General features: G+C 38.4%; 1 protein-coding gene across 1 annotated transcript; it reads right to left on the reverse strand.

Annotated features, from left to right (window-relative positions):
• Positions 1-963: 963 nt before the first annotated feature.
• Positions 964-27,738, reverse strand: LOC139733097 (protein Red-like). Its single transcript, XM_071643940.1, has 22 exons — positions 27,690-27,738; positions 27,004-27,070; positions 25,609-25,707; positions 25,043-25,102; positions 24,351-24,420; positions 23,301-23,395; positions 22,051-22,165; positions 20,924-21,003; positions 18,935-18,972; positions 16,864-17,027; positions 16,006-16,114; positions 15,037-15,085; positions 13,916-14,282; positions 12,262-12,324; positions 11,685-11,740; positions 10,659-10,682; positions 9,176-9,274; positions 7,767-7,833; positions 6,760-6,848; positions 5,883-5,994; positions 2,605-2,642; positions 964-2,290 (listed from the first exon to the last, which is right to left on the reverse strand). The coding sequence occupies exons 1-22, from the start codon at positions 27,736-27,738 to the stop codon at positions 2,257-2,259; spliced, it is 1,944 nt and encodes a 647-aa protein (XP_071500041.1). The 3' UTR covers positions 964-2,256.
• Between the last annotated feature and the right edge of the window lie 233 nt (positions 27,739-27,971).

Genomic DNA, 27,971 nt, shown 5'->3' on the forward strand with positions numbered 1-27,971 from the left:
TGTACATGACATCTAATGATCAATTACTCACATGGTCATTAAACTCATGGTAATCAAAAACAATGCAAGCACATTACCAATTCCTTAAATCAGATCAATAAAGGGCAATGTTTTATTCGTTGTCAGTTTGATTCATTATCATTCTCTTTTTTTTTGAGAGAGAGAGAGAGAGAGAGAGAGAGGAGGGGGGGGGGGGGAGAAATGCAGGATGACAGTGATGTTCATACAAATATGAACAATTTCTGTTCTTTGTATTGTGACACGAACACATGGTACCTCACACAGGTAAATGGCCATCGACAGAAGCCTAGAAAGCAATACAGATGAAAACTGGATGTCTCAGAAATTATCACCATCATCATCCAAAAAAAGAAAAAAAGAAAAAAAGAAAAGAATCTAGCACATGTGCATAGTGAAGTGACAATCAATAATTCCTACTAATACTTATACAACTTATTCTTCAAATTTCACTGCCTATAGATTTTTGAAAAATCATAAGAAAATGTTTATACAGCTCTATCTCTCTTTCACAACCTAAAACATTATAAGCACTCAATAGCCACTACATGTACTGTACATGTACAAATAGCTGGGTAGCAATAAACTGTTTCTGCAATGTATTACAATTCATTGATGTTTCCTTTCACACAGCCTAGTAACGATGCATTTTATTCACCTGTTCCCTCCCATTGAGTGCCTTTGGCAGGAATTCACTTGGTTGTTGCTAGGTAGGGCAAGCCTCAGAGTTGTCAAGGGCAACTTTTGCAAACAACACACACGTAGAATTTGAATACACTACTGACACCGTCTATTAAAGTCAGAGGCAGTTACATGTAATGTAACTCAGTGAGACTTCAACCACTCCCACGTACGTCAATCCCTCTGTACAGAGCCATGTTTGCATATATTTACATTGATCTTTTCTGACATATCTATAAGATATACACAATTTCAATATCTTTCTCTAATTTTCTTTTGCTTACATGTCACTTGGGTGAAGCCACATACATCAAACAGGCCATGAATCAAGACAAGAGCAAGCAAGCACACTCTAGACAAAATATTCAGTGCCTGGTCGACGTGTAAAACTTGGGTTTCTTGAACATTATCACAATCAAACAAGCCCACAGATATGGAATACCTGTAAGAGTTATCAAATTTGATGGAAATAGGCTTGGCATCTGTCTAAAAAAAAAACACACACACACTCCAGCTAATATCTCCTTTGTACATATACCCACCCAACATCTCACATTTATTCTATGTGATATGATTGCCACTTAATGACATGTTATCAATGTTTATGTCATGAGTGTTAGACAATGTCATGACTACAATCTACAGCCCTATCTATCACATAATGTAATGTTGACTGAAGTGGAGCACAAGTACATCAACACTTGCTGATAACATAGACAGGAGTAGAACACGACATAAATGATTATCTAATAACCTTCCATAAATGAAGTAAATGAATGAATGTGAATGGTGGCAAAGCCTGTCACTGTAAATACAATAGGGAATAGAAGCCGCAAAACAGTAGGCTTGTGGCAGAATTCTTGGTCAGGTTGGTAAGGGGGAAAGCTCATGCCCAAGTTTTATTTATAATGCTACTACTACATCAATGATAATCTGTGTTTATTTACATCTATGTCAGGACAGGGAGGTGGACAATTTGTCAATCAGTTGCAATTAAGTTCATTTCCTACGATGGTCGAGGAGCAGTTCTCAAAAATCATGATGACTTTGCTTGGAGGACAAGTTTGTTTCAATAACTTATAAGTCCAACAAACAAACAAACATGACTGGACCCTTAACAAGTCCCACGTCTCAGCAGAGTTTCACAAATTATAGAAGTGTCTACATTATGACACATGTGCAGTGTCTGCATAAACAATCAACTAAACCACGATCAAGATTCATTTACCATATACCCCGTATATTTCGCAAAGGTTTTATTTTCACAAGTTCCGCAAGTAGGGTGATATTTGCACATTTAAAAACATGCGAAAATATAAACTCTAATCTCGACACGAATGCAACATGCATGCATACTAGTACATTGCTGCATTCATTACTGTACTCTGCGACTGTGAATTTAACCACTCACGAAATTGTGGGAAAGTCGTGATTCGTTAAAAATTAGACTCGATAAATATCTAGCATACAGTAACACATGACGCGAAGTGTGATGTGCGGTCCACCAAAATCCCTCTCACACCATGGCTGAAGAGACCGTTTCCTGCCCCAGTCAGCTCACATGTACTTGGGTCGTTTGTATTCGACGTCCCTGCAGGGAACAACACGAGAAATGAACAGGTATTAGCAGAGGAGAATTCACACATCATAAAACAGGTGTCAACAAGGCAACCATCAAATATCAAGAACATTTTTCGCTTGTCTTTGTTAATGAATTCCCAATGCACGGAACCATGAAATTTCTTGTGGCCCAACTCATTTGAAATCTTAATGTTTCAGACATCTTGGAAAGTGTCTTATCTCTTAAATTTCACTGATGTGACTGCATTAAATGATTTTTGAAATATTTCTATACATTTTCAGAAACTTTACTTTGAGTTTCAGTCAATTTACAAGTGAACTTACCTTGTTCCTTCTCCAGTTGCTTTACGCTTTGCAATAATCTGTCAGATATAAGGAAACATAATTTGATGAAACAATAAATACAAAAGAAAATCGCAACAACCAAATTATGCATAACTAAACTTGCCTATATTCAACTCAAGTACACTTTCAAATATCTGCATATATCAAGCAAGTTCTTCGGCACTTATGTTAATCTAAATATTGCTGTACGAATATTCACACGACAAAAGCAATTTTGCAACCATTATACGACATCAAACTCAGATGGGCTTTTCATTAAAGTGTATTTAAACATAAAGCTGAACCATTTTCCACATTGAAATTCCATCTTCCACTTTAACAGAATTAGACTAAAATGGGTGTCAAAAAGCACAACAATCTGTTGAGTCAATCTGTCGAGTCAATCTCAAAATGAAGAGCTGGCAAACATTTTGAATACAACTGTTATAAATCATCATTCCACAACATGTAAACAGACAAACAGGTAAACAGAATCCACTGACATTCATTTCCTCAGAGGTCTGGAATACTTTCATGCAGTGGTAGTTAGGATAAGGAGGTTCTAGAGAATGGAGTCACAACCGTCTTATTTCCTTTGCTAGATGTTCGAAGCTGCCGCTCAAAAATATTTGAAGCATGTGCCAAACAGGATCTGCCGCGCAGATACGAAGACAATTGACTCGTGTCTCATTGCATAATCACCAGCCACTTTCAAAGGAAGATATCATTGGTGGGGTGACAAAACCACGTATCTCAAAAATGTCAAATGTTCAGGAGAGCTAAAAAACATGGCTGCCATAACATGTAAGTCAATGGAAACAGCCAACTTTTATTTATCATTTGTGACCTTATTTTTGCAGATGGGCATATAAGGATTGGGAATTACATAGTAATGGTTCCTAGCTTCAATATAATGAAGAAAACTCATTTTCACCAAATATTGAGATACAAGGTTTTGTCACCCCACCAACGATATGTCTTTGTGATGGTGATTACTTTTCGCTATCTCTTCTTATAAAAGGTAGGTGGTACAGACACGAGGATCCGCGAATAGAAATTGAGCAAGAAATGCTGAAATAAATATAACAAGGAAAAGTAGAAATTACGCAGTGCGTAAAATATGTCCCCGCCGGAAGTAGCATTTAGTAGCAAAATGTACAATATCGGTAAAAAATCAAGGTCAAAGGTCAAAGAAGTCAAAGGTCAAAATTCTGTGTAGAAGTTTTGAAGCCCTCACCTAGTGCCATCACAAAAAGCAAACGGAATCGAAATCGGGTTAGAAATGGCAAAGGAGTAGCATTTTGTAGCCAATGTACAATATAGGTCAAAAATCAAGGTCAAAGGTCAAAGAAGTCAACGGTCAAAATTCTGTGTAGAAGTTTTGAAGCCCTCACCTAGTGCCATCACAAAAAGCAAACGGAATCGAAATCGGGTTAGAAATGGCGAAGGAGTAGCATTTTGTAGCCAATGTACAATATAGGTCAAAAATCAAGGTCAAAGGTCAAAGAAGTCAAAGGTCAAAATTCTGTGTAGAAGTTTTGAAGCGCTCACCTAGTGCCATCACATAAAGAAAACGGAATCGAAATCGGGTTAGAAATGGCAAAGGAGGAGCATTTTGTAGCCAATGTACAACATAGGTCAAAAATCAAGGTCAAAGGTCAAAGAAGTCAAGGGTCAAAATTCTGTGTAGAAGTTTTAAGCCCTCACCTAGACTGTAGTGCCATCACATAAAGCAAATGGAAATGAAATTGGGTTAGAAATGGCAAAGGAGTGTTTACTTAGCATTTTGTAGCAAAATGTACAATGCAGGTCAAAAATCAAGGTCAAAGGTCAAAGAAGTCAAAGGTCAAAATTCTGTGTAGAAGTTTTGAAGCCCTCACCTAGTGCCTTCACATGAAGCAAACGGAATCGAAATCGGGTTAGAAATGGCGAAGGAGTAGCATTTTGTAGCCAATGTACAATAAAGGTCAAAAATCAAGGTCAAAGGTCAAAGAAGTCAAAGGTCAAAATTCTGTGTAGAAGTTTTGAAGCCCTCACCTAGTGCCATCACATAAAGCAAACAGAATCGAAATCGGGTTAGAAATGGCGAAGGAGTAGCATTTTGAAGCAAAATGTACAATATAGGTCAAAGGTCAAGGTCAAAGGTCACAACTGAAATTCTGTGTACAAGTTTCAAAGCTCCCATGTAGTGCTATCATATAAAGCAAACAGAATCAAAATTGGCTCATAAATGACAGAGAAGTAGCAAATTGAACATTTTGATCACACACGGACGCACAGACAGACAGACGGACGGACGGACGGACAGACACACGGACACACACACGTACGGAGCCCGTTTCATAGTCCCCTGCTCGAACTCGTTCGGCGGGGACAAAAATTACTTGACTGGGCATACCCGGGCACTAATCTGATATATCTATCAATAAAGAATTATACTTGAAGATTATTTCATATTAGTTTCATTTGTGGAAATTAACCGGAAGTGATAAAACCAGCTTTCCAAGATGGTACATTTTTAAACATTTTCACATGACACAGCTTTGAGTTACACTTTTGCGCAAATTTCTGGATGGAATTGACTTTTGTTTTACATGCTTTATCATTAAGTGAAATTTCATTTCATTTAATAAATGAATAAGCAAAATATGGCCTCATCATGATAACGTTCAAAATGAATCTTCAGATTGCTCAGCAAGACGGTGGCGTCGAACATCGATCATCAAAGGCACAAGTGCACCTGTGGAATTCTTTTGTACATCAATAGAAATCTAACAACTGTTTGAATAATTACAGCCAGTTGAAACTCCATGTATAAAACCTCCTTGGTTAGGATAGGTAATCACACCATATTTCTAAAAAAAAATTCTGATGTGAAATTCCATCAAACCATTACCACTGCAGAATACACTAGTCGGTCCCACATATGCTATTCGGGTCTCGGGCAATTACCCAAGACCCTTCCCCTGACCCTAACCCTAATCCTAATCTTTATTTCAACCTTATCACGAACCAGTATCTAGCCTGAGGGTGGGGGAGGGTAATTGCCCTCAGGGGGTAAGTGCCCTGATACGATGCTATTTAGTGCAAAAAACACCAAACAAACAAACAAATAACATAGAACACTACACAATAAAAACAAAACAATTCAAGCAACAACAAAAAAAGCAAAACAAACTAACAAAACAAAACAAAACAAAGAAAAAAAAAACACAAATGCACAGAGACTCTTATGTAATCATACTTATTTCTCAAACAAATGTAATATATTGACAAACCTGGCTAATTTTCTGCCACTCTCTATCCAGTGCGGCCTTCTCATTCTTCTCTGTGTGAGCCCTTCGTGTCTTCCTCCCCTCTGACATCTTGATACCAAACTGGAATGCAGCCCTGTCGGGGAGAGAAATACCAATGCTTAATAAGATATTTGTTCTCTTTCTTTTTTTTCCCTTTGTGCTTCATGCACCATGTGACAGGGACAAGACATAACGTTAGATGATGACAAGCTCCTGTGTAAAAATGCTGAGAAAATTGGGTCTTTTGCTGTTCTTCATGACTACTGGGGCTAGAGAGATCATTAAGAGCAGGGATGTTGACGTCTGCAGATCTAAAGACATAGCAATTCACAGTGAACACATATATACTTAAGAAGGCAAAAAAACCCCCAACAACAACAAAGTCTTTCGGTGTACAAACAATCATATCTGTTCACACTAACCATGCTAGATTACATAAGAAAAAAAATCTCACTTAAAAATGAAATCCCTTATATTTCATGAATTAAAAAAAAAGAATACATATGCAATATTGTAAAACCATACTAAATAGGAGATCTGATCTAGAGTCTTGTGAGTGATTGAAATTGACCTGCTTTTACTTTTGACTCCTGATCTTATCTTCACTCACATGAGTAGATGCAAGTAACAGAAACAATCAAAAACTTTTACACAAAAAAAAAGTATCTTAAAATCTAGAGAGAAAGTATAACAACACAGATATGTACAATGTATGTACAATGATAACCATACGCTACTACAAATTCTCTACTCATAAAAAGCTTTAAAAAAAAGGGGAAGGAACCCATAGCTTGTCTCTTGAGGGACCAGACATATGTCAGAGGGAAGCCTTCAGAAACAAGGCAGAGACATAGCTTACTTGGGGAGAGCCTCCTTCTGGTTCATGTAGTCGCTGTACTCTTCTGCCGTGTCAAAGTCCCACCTCCCTACCGGTCCTTTCTTGTTGCCCTGACAACGGTGAACGTGGGAGACAAGTGTGAATAAATTGCATCGTGTCACTGGCATGTGTTTTTCTCATACTGAATAAGATGCCATGCAACGTCTGACGAGAGTGAGCACTTTACACATCTACTCCATGTGTACGATCTCTACTTCCAGGAGGGCCTTTACTGTCTTCATCACACTTTCTCCAAGGTCTTTGAACACGACATTATGGGACTACATGTCTTTTCACACACCAGGATTTCAAAAGGTGATGAATATCAATATAATGGATACCACATGGGTACCACAACCGCAGCTGGCACAAAGGTCCATACTTGGTCTGCAAAACCAGAAATTTTTGCATGCACAAAACTTTCGTGAATTTTGCCAGGAGCCAAGGTTAGCAAAAGTAAAATGTGCACAAAAGTTCTTGTCTATCCAGTGCATTGAATGCCAGTGACAACTCAAAAAAGTTCCATGTAGTGAAAAAGGCCATTGGCACAAATTTGAAAAAGTTTCATGCCGTGAATGTCTCTGGTTTTTACAGTAATCACAGGTACAAGCTCACTCAAACCTCACAAATCTGATCACTCTCTTCAGCTACCAGTATATCTAGATTGATGAACTGATTACCCACTTTGTTTCACAACAAAAACTCCCTTTCAACATATGCGCATTTTGATATCTTTCATCAATCATATACACAGTCGAATGGAAAATGTAACAACGGCAACAAATGAGTAGTTCCATTTCTATCTGAAGGAGTCCAATCTGCATTTTATTCATATCAAAACATGTGAGAGAAAGAAAGTGGGTGAAATAGGAAAACAGAATTACTCAATATCATGTTGCTGGGAGCGAGCACTTATTTGCACGGACAAACCCTGACTTTGGCTTGTCCAGAGGTTTCCGGTAAGTATGAACACAAATACTAGATCTCACCTGGTCCATCTTAGAGTAATCCACTTCATCGTCAGAGTCATCCAGGGCATCAGCTGTTTCCATTGCGCTGGAAAGACAAGATGCAACAAGGACTCTGATACAACACTCCTAAAGCTTTACAATATCAGGAGAAATCTGGAAGTCCCCAGATCAATTATCCTTTTTCTGTGTGTTCTGTTAGATAATGGGGACCACCACGCTATGGAAGACTTTTGTTTATCTATTTTTTTGTTTTTGTGTTTTGCTTTACAAAGACATGCAAAAGAATTTAAATAGCATGGCTATGATTTCTGTGAAGAGGAAACACAGAAATAATTGATGGCATTTGAGAACTTCATAAGCTCACCAAATCCTGTGTGCAACTTTTGTCTGTTTGTGTGTTTTATTGATGAAAATAGGTGTGATATATGTTTAAGAGTGGTGTACTAGTATCTGCCATACAGCAAAATCATAGTCCTTGCCTGGCGGTAGCCTTTATTTCAATAAAAATTTCAAAATTGTGCAAAGTTTGATCTTTCTCCCCCCCCCCCCCCAATTCCTGTCTTCAAATATGAAAATGACAAGAAACAATAACATGGGTCAGCTAATTGTTTCATTCCATTTGTAAATGTTTTCATTTCACAAGGATAACTCACAGAGACCAGTATACAAGATAGCAAATCATTTTTTTTTTCTTTCAATTTATTGTTTGCTGCTTTCTTCAGAGTGCAAAGAAAGTAATAAATGTATAATTCAAAAATACAAAGTACAAAAACCATACGATGATGAATACAATCATTCAACATGCGATTGATTTGAACGGTAAATGTGAATAATTCATTGTAAGGTTAGATACAGTCAAACCTGCCTTAGAGGCCACCTGTCTATAACGACCACCTGTCTATAGCGGCCACTGAAAAATCCCCCCCAAGAAGCCCTGTTAAAGACCCTGTGTATAGCAGCCACCTGTCTCACGCGGCCAGCAGCCACAAATTTTGTTTCCCGCGGTAGATTTTAACCTGTCTATAGTGGCCAAAAACCCAATGGAGCCCTAGCCGAGCCAATAATTCAGCGTGTTGTTCTGCTTTGTAGCCGTGCGGGCAACGTCCAGTGATCGCCACCGCTGCATTCATCCCTCATTCAGTCATAATAACGTATTAGTGTTAAGCTTTCTTCATGATAGTACACATTACTGTGCATACGTACACACATACATGTACATGTAAGGATACAACAATGATACGTGTACATGTAAACAATGCACACAAAGTTGGATTACCTGTCTATAGCAGCCACCTGTCTATAACGGCCACTTTTTCCGTCTCCCTTGGGTGGCCGCTATAGACAGGTTTGATTGTACTTAAAAGAATAAAATAAATGATGATATTCTGTCAAACTTAATTCGGACACTATTGGGCCCATTGTCTCACCCAGGGTAGCATTCCAGGTAACTGTCAAACCCGAGAGCGGCTTCTTCCTTCTTGCTGTGTCGTGTCTTCTGGCGATCTCCATCTCCAGTTAAAGCGATTCTATAGAACAGCACAAACGGATGAACATGATTAAAAAAAAAAGAGATACTAGGTCAGACACATTGAACAGATGCATTAACAACACGGCTATGAACAACAAGATCCACACAGACTTGATATAAAACGAGATGGCTTATTGTACCCATCAACTAGATTTCTGAAACTCTAGATGGTATGCTGTGTGGCTACTTTAACCCATCTAGTTCCTAAAAGCATACTTATACGATTCATGCTGACCTCTTTTATCAACTGTTTTACTATTCCTTGGGAGTGTTTCACCCAGTATAGTGAAAAATGCCCTTTCATTTGAGCCCTCGGTTGTAATCAGCTGTATTGTAGAATTTTCAAAGGTCTCTTAGTTGACCAATTCATACCGTGTAAATGATTCATTACTTAGCAACACACCTTAAATCTGGCAACAGTAATACAGGGAACAATTTTCTTTACTGATACTGTATAGATCTAATAAACTTGACCAGTTCCTACAATCTTTCTCCAATATAACTGTAAAGACAGGCAGCAAAATTTACAAGTGCCTATTTGATGATGATGATATGATGATTTTAGTGGCAAACTTTCTCAGGACCTGATGATTTAACTTAAAAGTTAGAATGCATCCATGGAACAGATGCTTCCTGACATCAAACGAGGTAACAAATATGCCATATTCTTAGCAAGATTAATTTTTGGCAAATCGGGAATTTCTGACAATTTTGCGAGTGGTTTAATATGTGATCGCAGAGTACATTATCGCCACGCATCTTATTCGTGTCTTGTGTACTATGTAACAGTACATGTATGTAAGCACATCATATGCATGTCGGGATCAGAGTTGATATTTTTGCATGTTCTTAAATTCACGAATAGCATCCGACTTGATAAATTCATGAAATTTAAAACCATGTGAAATATATGGCCTATGCAGTAGCCTTCAAAATGATTTTAGCAATTCCATCAAGCTATTAAAGATACAGTCTCTCTGTCACCAAATGGCATTGTCTATGAGGTTTCCCTCCAAACAATACTCATGCAGAAAACTGAGAATTGTTATGCCTGCATGTGATCATCACATGCAAGCAGACAAACTCACATACACTATAGACAGACACTCTGCCATTTGAAACATTATTTTACAGAGCTTTGTCAATGTGTTTGTGATTATTCTAAAATTACATCATCATTTGACATAAATTCCTTCCAAATCTTTCTGCCCAACCTTACACGTCACATGACTTCAAACAAAGTTTACTCTGTAAAATCAAACATGAGTTTACGTGCAGAGGGTTTTTGAAGAGTCGTGCAAATTTGAAACCTTTGCGTTGGCACACTCGAGTTGTTTGCCTATTGATACAAGAAACAATGCGTAATCCTACTTGAGACCTACCCTCTATCCCTGGAAGACTGCGCTGTGAGGTGCTCAGTCAAGGTTTGTAACATACAAGAGCAACAATGAGAGTAGAGATAACCCATTCGAATAGTCAAACATCACATGAGGCCATAGTACATGCCCTGAGCTTGTGGCAATGACACAACCCCCCACATGGAAACCTTGATGGTATCTCAAGAGTAATGAAGGGATCATCACTTAAGCGTGACAACAGCATCATGTATGGGGAACCTTTCGAGACCAGGGTCACTACAAAAGGTCTGATATAGTTACCAAACATTGAGTTCCCAATATTGATCATTTCAGATTCTCTACACGATAGTTTTCAAACAATTCAAAATTTCACTACCAAAATGTGCCACAAACGGTTGTACGGTATGAAAAGTATCCACAGATAAAGGAAATCAAAGGTCAGTGTATCCTATGCACAAACTTTTGAAGATCCTCTGCAGTGTACACAAAGTAAGGTGTACGCACTTGCAATAAATATCTTGAGTGACCTACATAAAACATTGACCGAAGTACACCAAAATGAATCGAAAGAAGCAATCAATACATGAGTTTTACAACTGTTTATGTTTGCTTGCTTTCCTATCTATCAACTATCTTATAGGTCAAAAAGAGCGCAGAGGTGAAGGTAACTAATAGGGCACATATGCCTTAAAAACAGCAAGAAAAGAAAAGGATCCTCATTATAAATCCCAGATGGGGTGGGCCAATCTCAAGTTTTAGTATCATGATTTTTCTCTCTCTTTTTTTTTTTTTTAACTGATAAGTGGCTTGCTGCCAAACAAGAGTTTGGACCTGCTTTAATGAGAACAGAGCAATGAGCAGACTTTACTCACAATTCCCCTAATGTGGCTCAGATCTTTTCACATGATCTGTGCTCATGTTACCATTATACACCCATGCATTTGTGGTGTTGTATTCTTTTAACAGGAAAAAAAAAAAATGCCAGGGGGATTAATTATCTTATAGCAAATGGATGTAAAGCTGTTAGAGACAGCATGAGCAAAAGGATATTTCTCTCCGTTTTCCCATCCTGCTCTGAATCGAGACTCGTCCTCTTGCGGCGGAGGCTGTCAAGACACAAACAAAACATATAAAATTTGATAGATAACACAAAAGCAAAATTTGATAGATAACACAAAAGCACAACCAGCAAATCACTCCATGGGAGTGCACGAGTCCGTGGACTTTGTTTCATCACATAGTTACAAAATCATCTCACGACATCGATCTCTCAAATTACATATTCAATAGTCACAGCGAACAATTACTTCATCTCCTACATGAAGCAAACTGCACTTTGTACATCAGCCATTACCTCTAAGGCAAAATAATTAGGAATGAGGCTAAAAGAAGTGGAATTGTCTGCTACGAAATTACATGAAATGAAACTTCCTGGATGCAGCAACAAACTACTGAAAACAAATTACAGGGATTTACCCTAAATTGTATTGCTGTACACCTTTTCAATCAAATTAATGCCATGACACTTACTGTAAGTGGAAGAGCGTTTCATTTAGAATCATTTTCATTAGCATTTGGATTTTAAAATAGATTTTTTTAAAGACATAAGATCTTCAGAAAAACTCACCTTTCCAAATTTTTCAGCTATACTCTTCAGGAGTTTATCAGCAGAGGGCGCCTTGTCAAAGTCCTGAAATGATGACGAAAGACAAGAAGGATTTGTAGGAATGGGAAGATGGAAAGGTACTGCATGTATTTCCATAGACAGTAAACATCAAAGCAGACAACCTTGCTTAAAGTCATCTTCGCATGAGTCGAATAATTGCTGAAGTCGAAGGTCTTTTCAAGTCCTCTTCTCTTTATATTCTATTGATTTTAATTCCTCATATTTTGAAGCTATTTCTTCAGTCCAAGTAGATTCGACTTAGGCAAGGTTGACTGTATCTTCATTCTCATTTTCCTTCTAGTGGCTTGTGAGGATTTTATGATATTGGCAAAGATACAAATGTGCTCATGTATGAATGTGTGTGTGTGTGTGTGTGTGTGTAGGTGGGAATTTTGTTGCAGTGTTACAAATGTGAGGTGAAAATATAGTGAAAGTCAGGTGAGCAAAAAAAAGAGAAAATCATACATGCCAGTTCACACACAATCACACAAATGCATTACTACAAGTAACAGACATTTAAAAATCACACAAGTAAGCTAATCAGATTTAGAAATGGAAGAAGATTCTGCTCATGTCAATAAAGTGTAATACAGTGCACTCCCATTATAACGAACACGGTTATAACGAAATTTCGGTATAACGAAGTAAATCTCCTGGTCCCAAAATTATCACCATTAAAGTCTATGGTAAAAAAAATCGCTTATAACGAACACGGTTATAGCGAAATTTCCGTTATAACGAAGTCTTTTCCGAGCGCCACAGACAAAGAAAAACAAAAGAAATGTGCTCCGTTATAACGAAATGCGAATTGCTTTCGAAATTTCGTAGCGGAACAAGCATTTATAGCGTCTCTGCATGGGTGAACGCTTCACACCACTGTGTGTTCGCTCTTTGTGTCACGCACAGTTTCTGGGGGGAACTTGCGTTTATTATTGTGATACAGTTATTCCATCACATTTCACATAGCTTTCCAGTGTATGATGAGTATTCAGCAAACAGAATGATATATATACGTGGTTTTCTTGTTTTCGTTATACATTGTATTTGTTCGGTTATAACGAAATTTCGTTATAACGAAAGAAAACTGCCGGTCCAAAGCATTTCGTTATAACAGGAGTGCACTGTAGTGCTTACAGTGTACAATGTTCACAGTCAAAAGAATATCATATTCAGCATAGATTTATGTTAAGAGTGTTTGTACAAATAAGCCATTTTCAATCAGAGTGTAATCTCCAGACTGAAGTGAAAGATGAAATGGAAGTTGCAACTATTACTTTTTATTTAATCATTAACAGTTGAGATAAAAGAATATACCGAGCATATAACATGATAGCAATCAACAAACTTGACACAATATCAATTGATTGATAGACCTAGTACATAAAAAGTAAAACATGATATATTCGCGGCATGAAATTTTCGCGAATTGGAGCCGACAGCCTTTTTCGTGGCATGAAATTTTCGCGAATTGCCACTGGCGTTCAATGCATGCGGTGTAGACAAAAACTTTCGCGTGCATTTTAATTTCGCAAATTTCGGCGCTCGCGAAATTAAAATGCACGCGAAAATTCCTCGTTTTACAGTATTTTGTGAAGAAAAGAAAAAGGGTGCTCACCTCATCTGCCTCCCTGGGCTTCTCAAAGTAGCTGGCCCGGGGCCTTCTCTCTCTGTCGCTGTCCCGGTAGTCCCGCCGATCTCCCCTCTGCCTGTCCCTGTCCCTATCCCTGTCCCTTTCCCTGTCCCTGTCCCGGTCACGTTCCCGCTCCCTCTCATTCTCCCGCTCACTGGGTCTCTCGTAGTCCCGGGGTCGTTCGCTGGGTCTCTCGTAGTCCCGGGGTCGCTCAATGGGTCTCTCATAGTCCCGGGGCCGATCCCTGTCACGTTCCCTTTCCCGGCCCCTGTCTCTCTCCTTTTCCTTGGACCTGACGGGTTCTTTGGGCTTTGTGTAAGAAGGCATGTAGCCACCCAGCTCACCAAAAATACTGCGGAAAACAAAAGGAATCATGTTACTCCTGTTGACTTAAAAAGGAGTTTCCCTGAACATATATGTGGATTCTGTGAATGGAGAAAGATTAGTAAAGCACTCGGTGAAAGTTTGAGGAAAGTCAGATAGCCCATTCAAGAGTTATGAATTCTAGTTAATTTCATGTGCTGTCCTCTCTCACTGGGAACCTTTAAACAATCAATGATGTCACGATAGTAAGAGATTAAAGTTAAGAATTTTGATGAATCTTCTAATTTTCTTTGTGAAAAGTACACATGCTAAAATCCATACCAAGATAGGTTACTGTAAATATCATTCTCTATGTCCTCTGCAGCTCCTTTGATTTCCTGTACAAATGGATTTTGGTTAGATTCCTTTCTACTGTGACATCACAGAGTGTTGTAGAGTTTCAGTCTACAGAAGACAACATGTGGAACCAGCCAAAATTTTAAAATTTCTAATATTTGAAAGGATGAGTTTGATATTTCCCTCAAACTTTTTCAAAAAGTCTTTGTCACAAAGGGCATGTGAAAAGGCCTGCAAGTTATTTCAGTCAGCGTCATTCGTCGCAGCATCTTCATCAGACTGGAATGAAAACAAACTCAGATAAATGCCCCCCCTCCCAATCAGATGAGTGCAATTTAAAGAAGAAAGAGTATGCATCAAAAAGGGAAGTTCTCTTTTGTTTTCTATCATTACAAACTTGAATGAATGCTACATTTAACAATCCTTACAGGGAGAGCATTACTTACCTATCATCAGCACCATGCATCTTGTCCAGCTTGTCATCTTTCAGTTTACCTGAAAGCAAGTTTGATGAACAGCAAAAAAAAAATAACAAGTTAATCAATTCTGTGAAAGAGTCCCATGCAGATTACTGATGACTCAAACTGGGCTCAGATTTCTCATTATGGGGAAGTCTTGAAATTTGACTGATTTAATTCGATTTCAGTCCTCTTTTTGTGGCAAAGGATGTTAGCCTCATCTGAAAGCACATAAGGAAAAAGGCACATGGCAAAATATAGGAAATACAGAGGCCGACAATGTGTAGTGTCATACAGTGAGAAATACAAAGAAAACAGAACACACAACTCTGACTGCTAATGAATAAAAATCAACACCAAATCATGATATGTTACAATATAAACACAGACAGAATAGAAACCATGTACCTCACAAAAGAGACAGTTTCAGAGGTATGATTTTAGAGGACGCAAGACTTAACAGGGGAAGAGGAAGAGGGAGGGAGGGTAGTTCTTTACTGTGACTACTGCGTGGACACTGGCAGATTTAGTTTCTTTTCTGTGGTGACTGACAACTCCCAGATCTGGGGCTTGTTTGATAAAGATTGAGGGTAAGTTGCAATCAATCGCATATTGTATTTCATAAACAGCAAGTAACTGTCAATCTACTGAAAGTTACACCTGATTTTTCTTGAAATCAAGCGTAAGTGTCTTCATGAAACAGGACTTACGCTCGATTCACTGAGTTACGCTCAATAAATTGAGCGTAAGATCAATAGCAACTCTTTATGAAGCAGGCCCCAGATGTTGTTTCAGTAGATAAGATGCTCACATACACATTATAAGTTTGCCTCCATCCTCATCCATTTCTTTCCTTTATCACCTCTGCGTTTGTCTCTAAAAGAGGCTCTGACACAGCTTCACCTGTGTCATTTTTTCCTTGCTGACTCGAAAATTAAGTGATGGGTTGGTACTTACCCTTGTCTTTCTTTTTCAATTTCCTTCCACGCTGACCTTGGCGGAGGTACGACAAGATCTGGGTCAGTTTGTTGATCACAATGTCGTTGGTTGTCAATGTTGTTTGTGACTGGAATGTAAAAAAAAACCCCAACAAATTACCGTTTAGTCAATACCATGTCATCATGATCTTGTATGTGAACAAATCATATAGTGCACTTTTAGAAAAGCAAAACAAAAAGTTGCTAGATTTACATTTGGTACGTTTCTGCTATTCTATACATGTGGGGCTCACACAAGTGCTTACATGATTTTGTTGCTACAAGCCTTTGAAAATTACATTGGTATATGTAACTGTCTAGTTCATAGTCCACAAAATGTCGCAGACTAGGGTTCTCTAAGGACCAAAACATATCATTTTGGTAAATTGACTCAAATTTCTTAAGCTTGCCTTACCTGAGAGAGTAATCTTTCTTTCATCTACTGTCAAAATTTGGTGGCTTAAAACAAAACCAAAAACTGAGATAAAGCAGTTTTTTGGACCACATTCTTTCACTAGGAAATAGAACATAGTTTCACTGATATTTCCAAACAACGCAACTGAGTGACCCTAGTCTTAAAATTCTCTTTGCTCCCGTTTCTGTGAAAATGCACCTCCTAACTCTCTTCTTTCAATCACTTTTTGAATCAGAAAGGATGTTCCAAACAAAAAATAAAAAATAAAATATGCAGTACACAAGCAAAGTGCATGCCGAACATTTGTGTCACGTGAGATTTCTGCATATTCGCCATTGTGTTGAGCAATTCTTCAGTTGTAAACTGAATCTGCAACATCAAAGAATGTTCAGACTTAGAAATAAGCAAAGAAGAAGATCTCACCTCGACAGTTGGGCAGTCAGCCTTACTCCTCATGACTGTAGTTGGGATGTCCGTCTCTGCGTATTCGTCGTCCAGGTCTACTTGGTAGGCCATGCGGCCAGGAAGGAAGGACTCGTTCCGCTGCGGCTGATGTGTCTTGAACACGATGCGGTAGACATTCCTAGCTGTGATATGGGAGAAAGAGAGGGGAAAGACAGACAGATACTGAAAATACACTTTCAGAATAAAAAAATAAACTAGAAATGTCGCTACGGCGACTGGTGTATGCCTCCACCATAATGCATGGTTCTCCTAATAGGTCTATAGTACAATGTCTTGACAATGTGTGATGACAGTTTCACACAATTGGCAAAATATTAAAATGACAGGTTTGACACAAATGTGCTGAATGTTCACTTTCCTAGAACTAGGTTCAATTGGATGAATGATTAAAATGTCAGAGTGCAGGTATTTGGGGGAACTGATGATTTTTACTTGACTTTTGACCCTTTTATAAGTTTATGCATTGAGTAATTTTCAAGGTATTGAGAAAAAGTATAATTTCAGTATCAAATGGTAAAATAGTATTATCTAAACCTGGCCTTTGACCTTTGACCTAACAGTTCCAAAGAGAATCACTGTTAGGTAGAACATGCATAAATATGTAAGTTTCATGATAATACCTTGAGTTACTTTTGAGATATGGAGGAAGAAGTGCAATTTAGCACTTTCACTTGACCTTTGACCTTTTGGCAAGAAACTTCCCACAGAATATATATTGGGTTATACATGCATACATCAAGTTTAAAAAAAATCCTTCAGGCATTGCATAAATATAAGGAAAGTAGTGATATTTTGAGGAGTTGACCTTGACCTTTGACCCCCTGACCTTTGACCCATGACCCCCAACTTCCCTAGATAATCACTGCCCATCGGTACATGCATATATACTAAGTTCCATGAAGATACCTTGAACCATTTGCGAGATATGGAGAAAAACATGAAATTTCAACCTTTTTTTCACAAAATAACCTGTGACCTTTAACCTTTGAACCCGTGACCCTAAAATCCAAACAAAGTATCATCCCCCCAGGATATACCCTCATACCAAGTTTGATGCAAAACCACTCCACAGTTCTTGAGATATCGACAAAAACAAAACGGGACGGACGTACGGACGGACGGACGGACGACCCGAAAACATAATGCCTCCGGCCACTTCGTTGGCGGAGGTATAAAAACCCCAAGAAACTGGCACATCTACGTGCATGATGAAGGGAAACTTTCAAAGAAATATTACTGTATTTTACAAAGAGAACACCATAGCTTTGGAACTCATGGTAGATTTCTTTCTCAAATGGGTTTGATATTCTAAAAGTAAAAATAATCTTAAATATGGGTCATTAATTTGGATGACTTAAAAAGCATGCACTAAAAATACATTAGATATACTTTTGGTGACAAAAGAAACCAACCAAGTATATTACCTCTCCTATAATGTTGTATATGCCATATATCTAGCAAGTCTAAGTTTTTGCGAATTGGAACTCATGACAGTTTCATGAGTGGTTAAATTTGTGATTGTTGAGTGCAGTACTAAATGGAGTGCACGGCACATTCATGTCGTGAATCAGAGTCAGTTTATTTTTGTGTTTTTAAATTCACCATTAGCACCTGACTCACGAAATTTGAAAAAATAAAAAGTCACCAAATATTTGCCGTATACAGTATTACAGTTCGCCTGTTTAGTTACAGCAGGACGTACTCCAGCGAGAAATAAATTGGTGTTTTTATGCAGGGTGCATACCACTGTCTCACAAGACAGATCAATGCTAAACCCCCCCCCCCCCACACACACACACAAAAAGTATTCCATACATGATTTGAATGGGCAAATTCATATGATGATCAGTCTTTGCCACCACTTCACACTGACATGTGCAGATCTCAGGGGGCAACATAACCCTTTTTTGGACAAATACTGAGGGTAGCTGCAAAATGAGTGGAGCACAAAGCGTAATAACATGAAAGTAACTAGAACCTCCGTGTTGTGATAAGCAAGGTATAAAACATAGATACAGCTGTAACTTACCCATGCGGCTCTTAAACTGAATGTTTTCTTCATGATCTCTGGAGAGGAAACAAAATAAAAGAAGAAGAGAAGGTTTAATTCCAAATGACAAACAAGGAAAAGTAGAAATTACGCGGTGCGTAACATATGTCCCCGCCGGAAGTAGCATTTTGTAACAAAATGTGCAATATAGGTAAAAAATCAAGGTCAAAGGTCAAAGAAGTCAAAGGTCAAAATTCTGTGTAGAAGTTTTGAAGCCCTCACCTAGTGCCATCACATAAAGCAAATGGAATCGAAATTGGGTTAGAAATGGCGAAGGAGTAGCATTTTGTAGCCAATGTACAATATAGGTCAAAAATCAAGGTCAAAGGTCAAAGAAGACAAAGGTCAAAATTCTGTGTACAAGTTTTGAAGCCCTCACCTAGTGCCATCACATAAAGCAAACGGAATCGAAATCGGGTTAGAAATGGCGAAGGAGTAGCATTCTGTAGCAAAATGCACAATATAGGTCAAAAATCAAGGTCAAAGGTCAAAGAAGTCAAAGGTCAAAATTCTGTGTAGAAGTTTTGAAGCCCTCAACTAGTGCCATCATATAAAGCAAACGGAATCGAAATCGGGTTAAAAATGGCGAAGGAGTAGCATTTCGTAGCAAAATGTACAATATAGGTCAAAAATCAAGGTCAAAGGTCAAAGAAGTCAAAGGTCAAAATTCTGTGTACAAGTTTTGAAGCCCTCACCTAGTGCCATCACATAAAGCAAACGGAATCGAAATCGGGTTAGAAATGGCGAAGGAGTAGCATTTTGTAGCAAAATGTACAATATAGGTAAAAAAATCAAGGTCAAAGGTCAAAGAAGTCAAAGGTCAAAATTCTGTGTAGAAGTTTTGAAGCCCTCACCTAGTGCCATCACATAAAGCAAACGGAATCGAAATCGGGTTAGAAATGGCGAAGGAGTAGCATTTTGTAGCAAAATGTACAATACAGGTCAAAAATCAAGGTCAAAGGTCAAAGAAGTCAAAGGTCAAAATTCTGTGTAGAAGTTTTGAAGCCCTCACCTAGTGCCATCTCATAAAGCAAACGGAATCGAAATCGGGTTAGAAATGGCGAAGGAGTAGCATTTTGTAGCAAAATGTACAATATAGGTCAAAGGTCAAGGTCAAAGGTCACGACTGAAATTCTGTGTAGAAGTTTCAAAGCTCCCATGTAGTGCTATCATATAAAGCAAACAGAATCAAAATTGGCTAATAAATGACAGAGAAGTAGCAAATTGAAGATTTTGATCACACACGGACGCACACACGGACACACGGACACACGGACGGACAGACGGACGGACGGACACACGGACACACACACGTACGGAGCCCGTTTCATAGTCCCCTGCTCGAACTCGTTCGGCGGGGACAATGAGAAATAAAACTTATGTACAGGCATTCAAATCAAAGTGTCAAGTTACATATTGATTGTTACAAACTACAATCAATATATAGTTTACTTATTCTATATGCAAACTTAAATACATACAAACCATGCATACCGAAGTTGACATGATACTGGCTGAGTACAAAACAATGATGGAAAAGGTTGTTTTCATTATTTTCATTAATAACTGGCCAGCATGTTCCACAAATCTACTCTACAGAATCGATGGGTCAAAAACTGTTCAGCTCTATTTTCCCCTTTCTCTCAAGAGAGTCTAAATCATCACAGGGCTACATTGGCTCGCCTTCAACTTGGGGAGCAAATCAGAAAAATTAACTCCACATTTAAATGGTCAGTAACAAAATAGTTAAAGACTGACAAGATAAAAATAATAATAACATGAGAAATTTATACACGGCATATTACAAAAATTTTCTACATGCTTTACAGATAGCAACACCAATGAATATTGACAATTAACAAAGGAAACAAACATAAATCAACCACAAGTGCAAAAGAAAATAGCAAGCTCTCCCTTTTGGCTAGCCAAGATTGCGAGAAAATTCCTGCATTTAAAGGGGCAACTTACACATCCTTGGACTTGCTCTGGTATGTGGTTTCTAGAGTGTCCTCCATCTCCCTCTCCTTGGTGTTGATCTCGGCCCGCACCTGGAAAGAAATGAGGATACCATTTCAATTTCTGTGGCATGCAGTTACATATTTTGATTTTGATTACAGGTCTGCCAACATTCCCACATCCAAATCAGGAAGATTTCACACAATAATCAGGGAGATATCTGTGTGTTACATGCATTTCAGTGGGCAAAAATAATTTTCAAATCAGGGAGATTTTGATATTCTCTTATTCAGACATGAACAGATTTTGACATTTTCAGGCAGACTCCTGCAGAATCAGGGAGACTTAGCAGCTCTGTAATCATCACTTGATTTGTGATATAATTTCTGCATTTTTCCAACCAAAAAACAAACTCAACATACTTTGATAAATACTTTGAAAAGCATACATTATGTGCAACAACACATTACATATATACTAAGTAGTATCACAAACTATGAGTGTGTTCAGCTTTCTGCATTCGGGCCTAAACATGTATGTTCACATTGTTTATGTGTATGTCTATGTGCACAGTAGAAAAAGAAGAAGCTTATTTCCAACTGTGTAGCTAATACACTGTACCTTGCACAGAACTTGCTTGCAAAAAAAAAAAAAAAACCAACAAAAAGTACATACAAACAAACAAACATTGTAAGCTGTCATAAATTCCAGTTATTGTGTGAAATTTCATATGATTAGGAGACAGATAAAAGGGTGGACATACTTAACAGAGTAGATGGACTTGATTCCTTCTGCTTCTCATACATGAACAGAAATTAATACTTGGTACCTACAGCAATGGCTGAATCAAATGGCTCCTTAGAAATAAAAGACTTGCCTTCACTTGCTTTCACTGTTGCCAAAAAAAAAGTTCACAGTGCCAATGACAACATCATCGGTGGTTATTAGAGCATTTCTAATAATGCAAACCTCTCAAGAAGGTATACCAGAGAACTGGAGTCTGGACTTGGTCCATTGACACCAGTAGGAAAGAATGCACAATAGTTCCTTGAGCCATTTGTAATTCTGTTTCCAAAGAGGACTAGAGGTGGGTGGGGGTCTGGTCTGGCTGGAGCAAAGTGTGTTTGCTGGTTTCCTACCTTGTGTAAGAGGGCGTAGTCAAGCCCTTTCACCAAGTGAGTATGTTCCATGTCACCACCAAGGTATTTACTCTCCTCGATAAGCTGCTTTCTCCTATTGGATGCTGCCGAGTCTCTGCAAATACAATACAAAGAGAAGAGAGATAAAGACATTACTTTATGCCATAATGTGTTCATCTGTCAATGACTTTAATTATATTTGTAGCTACATGTATGTAGCACTAGTAACATTAATGCAGGTATATAAAATGTGACATCAACCTCTAATTTACCAGCAGATTCTACATAGCTTTGTAGCACACCATGCCATGCAACTCTAAACAGAGGAATTATTTGCACGATTAATAAAAAAAAAAAATTGACAAACATTGTGTGTTTTAAATTTCACAGGCTGTCAACATGCTGCCAGCTATAGTACAAATTTATGTACACAAAGTATACTATAGTTAACAATTTATCTCCGAGTCATTAACTCTGCACTTGTATCATTTTGAGCAAAATGCATAGAAAATGTCAATACCAGGAAAACTTCCACATAAAAAGGTATCTTAACATCATTTGATGAATGCCTTAACAAATTTGGCCATACAGGTAATTACATCAAATCCACTGTGTCCACAAACAGATAAGTATGAAATAAATGAATAGTTGAATCAGACATGGAATGAAATATTACTATGAAACAGGAATTAAAAGGAGCTGGCAAGTCCTCTTCATTAAACAAGGGCCAGGACATCTGCCCTTACCAGCACAGAAAGCATGCTGGCAAATGCACTGAGAGGCAAACATACAAGTAGTGTGTGGAGTTTAAAGGGATGGTACAGTATTGGTGGAGATGAGAATTGGGCTTTTAACTTTTTGCGAGATACCAAGAAAACACTTATGATATAGTACAGAGCATACCGTTTTAAGAGGAATTCAAAGTTTATTTGATGAAAATCGGGTTTGGAATGACTGAAACATCCAAAAACAAAGTAAAACAAAGCAATTGTAATAAAGTGTGGGTCCCACACTTTATTAGAATCGCTCTTTTTTTGGATATCTCAGCCATTTCAACACAGTTTTCATCAAATAAACATTGAATTCCTCATAAAATTACATGCTCTTTCATATTTCATAAGAGGTTTCTCATTATCTCACCAAAAAATGTTAGAAACCTGAAATTAGGTCTCAACCAATGAACCAATACTATACGATCCCTTTAAATATATACCGGTATACATATAACTAGTAAATGAAGCTGAACTCACGCAGGAGCATTGGGAGCCACAGCCTTGTAATTGGCAGTGGTGCTGACGATCTCTGTCTCCTCATAGTCAGTCTTGCCTTCTCGTCGCTCTTTAGCCTGTTGAGAGATATATCATTGCACACAACTACTTGTAGAACTGCAGCAATATTTTGTCAAGGGGAGACCCCAGGAATGACAACAACACTAATGGGCAAGTACTCTTGATGAGGGGCATTCCTACCAATTGCATTCAATGTAAATGTACAGTGCACTCCCCTTATAACGAACACGGTTATAACGAAATTCCGGTTACAACAAAGTAAAGATTTAGGCCGCAACATTATCCGCTCTGTGTATTTCTATTGTTTATTTGTTCGGTTATAACAAAATTTCGATATAGCGAAAGAAAACTGCCTGTTCCGAGGACTTTGTTATAACGGGAGTCCACTGTAGATGCTATTAAAAATAATGAAGATATTATAATAATGACTTCAATAATCATAATGATAATATCAATATTACTCAATTTCTGAAGTGTTCTTTACGATCACATCTCTATGGCTGGGTATGAAAGAATATCTAATACAAAGATATGAAAGGTAAGAATCCGTAAATACGAAAATAAATATATCTGCCAACGTATGCAAAAAATTTCACATGCATTATATCCTGGGTCTTTTTTTTTGTTGTTGTTGTTTTGGGTGGGGGGAGGATGGGTGTCCCACCTCTTCAGAAACTATTTCACTGAATTCTTTATTTTCAAGCTCTATCCTTTTGTGCTGTCAGCATTTAAATGCTATAACAGCAGTAAGCAATCAAGCAATAAGTAAGCAATCAAACCTCTTCAGAGTGTCAACTAAGATACTCTTCAACTCATTTCATCTCATGATGCAGTACAGTATACTACAGAAAAAAAAAGAAAAAGAAGAAGGTATACCGGTAGACACTTCTTTTTCACAGTAAAGATGAAAATGGTTGCCACATGGTGTTATGATCTTTTTTTCTGGGGGTGTCAGCTCTATGTATAACAAAGTGCTTGATTCGAGGGGAGGGTGTAGTGGGTAATACTCACTCTGTCTCTATACTTTTCTGCAAGCTCAGCTTCTCTCTCCATCTCTTGCTTCTTGAGCTTGGCATAAAAACTGGCAACAAAGGGTTATGACAAATAATACAAGGGGTATCAAAATAACCTGACATGTATAAACATTTAGCCTTTAAATGCATTACAACAGTTTCAAGACATCATGACAACAACTTTGTAATACATCAGGTACTCTTTGTGTAGCATATTAGTTTACCTTAGTGGCCTCTGTTTCTGGAACAATCAAACAAGAGAGCATTTGTTCTTCTTACTTGACAGTTATCATTATGCAGTACAATGGGATCTCAATGAAGCCATGGTTTTCATCATGCCATTACCCTGTATCCCATACATATGCCCACATCTTGGCATTTAAACACTTTATGATATCTCAAAATTTTCGCCAAAGGGTGCATTCAGTCTAATGAAGAAATCAAGACATTAATAACCTGGCTTCAAGTATAGTTCAAACAAAGACACCTGACACAGTTTTGCATGGTACATATCCCCACATCTTGATGATCTTGTGAGTAGAGTGTAAACTTGTGGGAGATTTTTATTTCGTACAATAGTCCCATCCCTAACAATGAGAGTCTAACCAAATCCCCTGGCTTGTGTGCCAAGTGCAAACCATACATATGGTTGAGAAAATGATAGCAATGTCCTCCACCAAAATCACTCACCTCTTTTTCTTCCGCCTCCTAACCCTTGGATCATCTTCCTCATTGTACTCCTTGACGACTCTGGAAAAAACAAAAGAGAAAAGAATAGAAAACTTACCGTAAAGAAATTTCTACAAATTCTATCAGGCTGCTTTCTTGCTACCTATTCGGCTGTTCCACAACAGGCTAAAATCTAGAGCTGTTGAGAAATCAGTTGCAGGATTTCTTCTGTAATGAAACTTTAGTTATTTTTCCCTCTCTCTCTCTCTTTATGCAGAGTGCATAAAACAGCAAAATTATCATCTTTGTATTCCCTCAAAAAACTCAAAACACACTTTTAGCAACTACTCTAGCTACAGGCATGTACTTCAACTTAAAGTAAGTTTGTGTTGAAAAGCTTTACTTATAATTCATTTTTACCAGAGTAACAATCATTTATGCCAATTGAAAGTCATATCTGGGCTACTATACAGTACATTTTTTGACATTTAATAATGCAACAGAAATGTTGCGACATGCTGATTTCGTTCCACATTTCATGTTGGGTTTACTGGGCCCATGCTATTATGGGACTGAACACTACTTACGGCTTCTGCTGTGCTGGCTTTGATGGGGGTGCCTCCCCTGGAGTAGCCCTGGGAGTCATCAGGAGCTTTCTGAAGTCATCGTTGGACAGCTTGGTGAGTCTGAGAAAGCATCAAGATGAATGATAACTGACAAATGCTTCTGAGTACACAATACAGCAAAATAGCAAATACAGACCACAAGACAAGGTACAGAAAAGTATACCATGTTAGTGACTGAATTCATTGTTTTTGCTCTTTCTGTTTGCAAACAGGGAATCAACTGCTTTTCAGAAGATAGTTAGTAAATATGTTAAAGGAATTTGTGAGAGATACATAATATCGGGTAAATTTGTGATTATCTAGAGAACAGTGTTACCATGTAATACTCCCTGCAGTGAGGTACTGAAGGGGTACACAGCTTGAGATGTGTAAATGTAAATGACATATGGCCAAAAATAAACAGCGATGACCCTTCCTGAAAAAGAAGAAGAAGAAAATAGAGTAAAGGCTCCAACAGTGTCATTCATTACAACAAAAGACTTCCTTATGTCCCACTCTCATTTTGCCATATCATTCCACACTACCCCACCCTTGTTAGCTTACTATGGATGCACGCTGTACTCACCACTTCCCAAATGTATGTACGTGCATGCATTCTTGTGTAAGCTAACAAGGGCAGGGTAGTGTAGAGTAGTGTAGCAAAATCAGTGCGGGTTGGGGGGGGGTGGTGGGACATAAGGAAGTAAGTCCTAAAACAAGTATCAATCTACTTAGCATGTAGATCAAACTGACCATATGTGGTTGTGGGGAAATGAATGGGAAAAAACAAACTTACCAAATGTGCTTGTCAAATACTTATTTTTTCTTTCTTGCTTTCACTCTTTTTCCATAGAATGTGGGTTGCTGGCTGCTGACATGTACAAGTACTGGGTAGTTTAGCGTCATATGAGTAGTACTTCAAATTACAGCTGTCATTTTACATTGTACTCCAGACACTGACTTGCGGCACTCGGGGTGCCAATTGACAAGAGATAGACTTGCAGCATCGTGGATGCATACTAGCACAGTGATGTCTCAGTGCTTGTTCCAGAAGACCATGGCAGGAGAGCAGAATACTGCACTCTGTTTTATCTGAAAACTTCCCAACATTTAGACTTAAACAACTCTGTTTGCGGCACGCATTGTACAGGGTGCCTATTTGCAGCCAGGGCAATTTCATTCATTGATGAAAAGACCCAATCACATGCCACTTCCCCTGACACTTGCGAGTAACTCCTGCTTGTGTGCTACAGTAGGACTAAACAGATGTTCATTAGCTGTTTTATTGATGAATGAAAGTGCCCCTGCCTGAAATAGGCACCCTGCCACAAACAAAGTTGTTTACTCTACTGGTTTGAGTCAAATGTATGGACTTACCCAGAGTCCTCTTCAGCTGACACCTGCCTCATCATTGCCCCCGGGGGCAACGGGTTGGAGAACTCGTCTGAAAGAATGAGAAATAAAATTAAAAATAAGTACAAACCATGTATCATGTGGCATGGCACTATAGTACAACAAAGCCCTCACTCAACGCCTCTCACAGCATTGGGACACCATGTACATGTACCTGGTAGTGGGAAGGCTGGCCTGATTTGGGTATATAGATAGAAGTATTAGAGAATGCCCCGTAATGAATTGTGTAATCGCTACTAGTACAATTTTATAATATCCCTGATCAGCTGATTCAGATATGGCGATTATGGTATAGATACACACAGGTTACGTGACCGCATCGGCAACCACAACATGTTTGTGTCGGGCTACACTACAGCGCTCCGGGGTTAAGGTAGCTGTAGCCCGACCAGACACCGTTGCGAAGCACAACACTTGCGTACAGCGACAGGGCCGTGTATTGACTCTAGTTAGGATTAAGGAACCCCGTTGCAGGGCACTGTTACGAGTATGTGTTGGGGTCGCTGTTGCGGTTAGGGTTAAGGCAAAGAATTGCCACTGAAGTTGATCATTACTGATTAGCTGACCTTACTTTCCGGCTGAATTCAACGCCCATCTTTGCCAGCATGTAGCTGACGGGTGTTATAGAAAATTTGTGGTTTTCAAATTGCTCTGGACCTGGTACGGTAGGTGGGAAGCGAATTCAATCAGTTCTTCCATGTTTCCCCATAGGCATAACACATGTTAGAGTTCTAACGTGTTAATGCTAGGGGTCTAATATCAGGGCTGTTTATTAGTATTTAAAGTATGACCCAAAATTATCAGTTAAAATTTCTTTGTGAACATCCATGCGATGGCATGGCCTATGTATGGCCCATGGGACCATGTTCATGACTCAGCAGTGTTGACTCTAATTGTGGTTACAAATTTACACAACAAACATGGACAGCATT

Source organism: Diadema antillarum, unplaced genomic scaffold (assembly GCF_040938485.1).
Source record: "Diadema antillarum isolate AM-2024a unplaced genomic scaffold, OU_Dant_1.0 seq00000460_RagTag, whole genome shotgun sequence".
Taxonomy (NCBI): domain Eukaryota; kingdom Metazoa; phylum Echinodermata; class Echinoidea; order Diadematoida; family Diadematidae; genus Diadema; species Diadema antillarum.

Coding starts and splice junctions, on each gene's coding strand:
- LOC139733097 (XM_071643940.1), bottom strand. CDS start 27,738: ATGGAAGAACTGATTGAATTCGCTTCCCACCTACCGTACCAGGTCCAG. Junction 16,115..16,863: donor CTGACTGCCCAACTGTCGAG/GTGAGATCTTCT, acceptor TTTACATTCCAG/TCACAAACAACATTGACAAC. Junction 11,741..12,261: donor TAGCTGAAAAATTTGGAAAG/GTGAGTTTTTCT, acceptor GTGTCTTGACAG/CCTCCGCCGCAAGAGGACGA.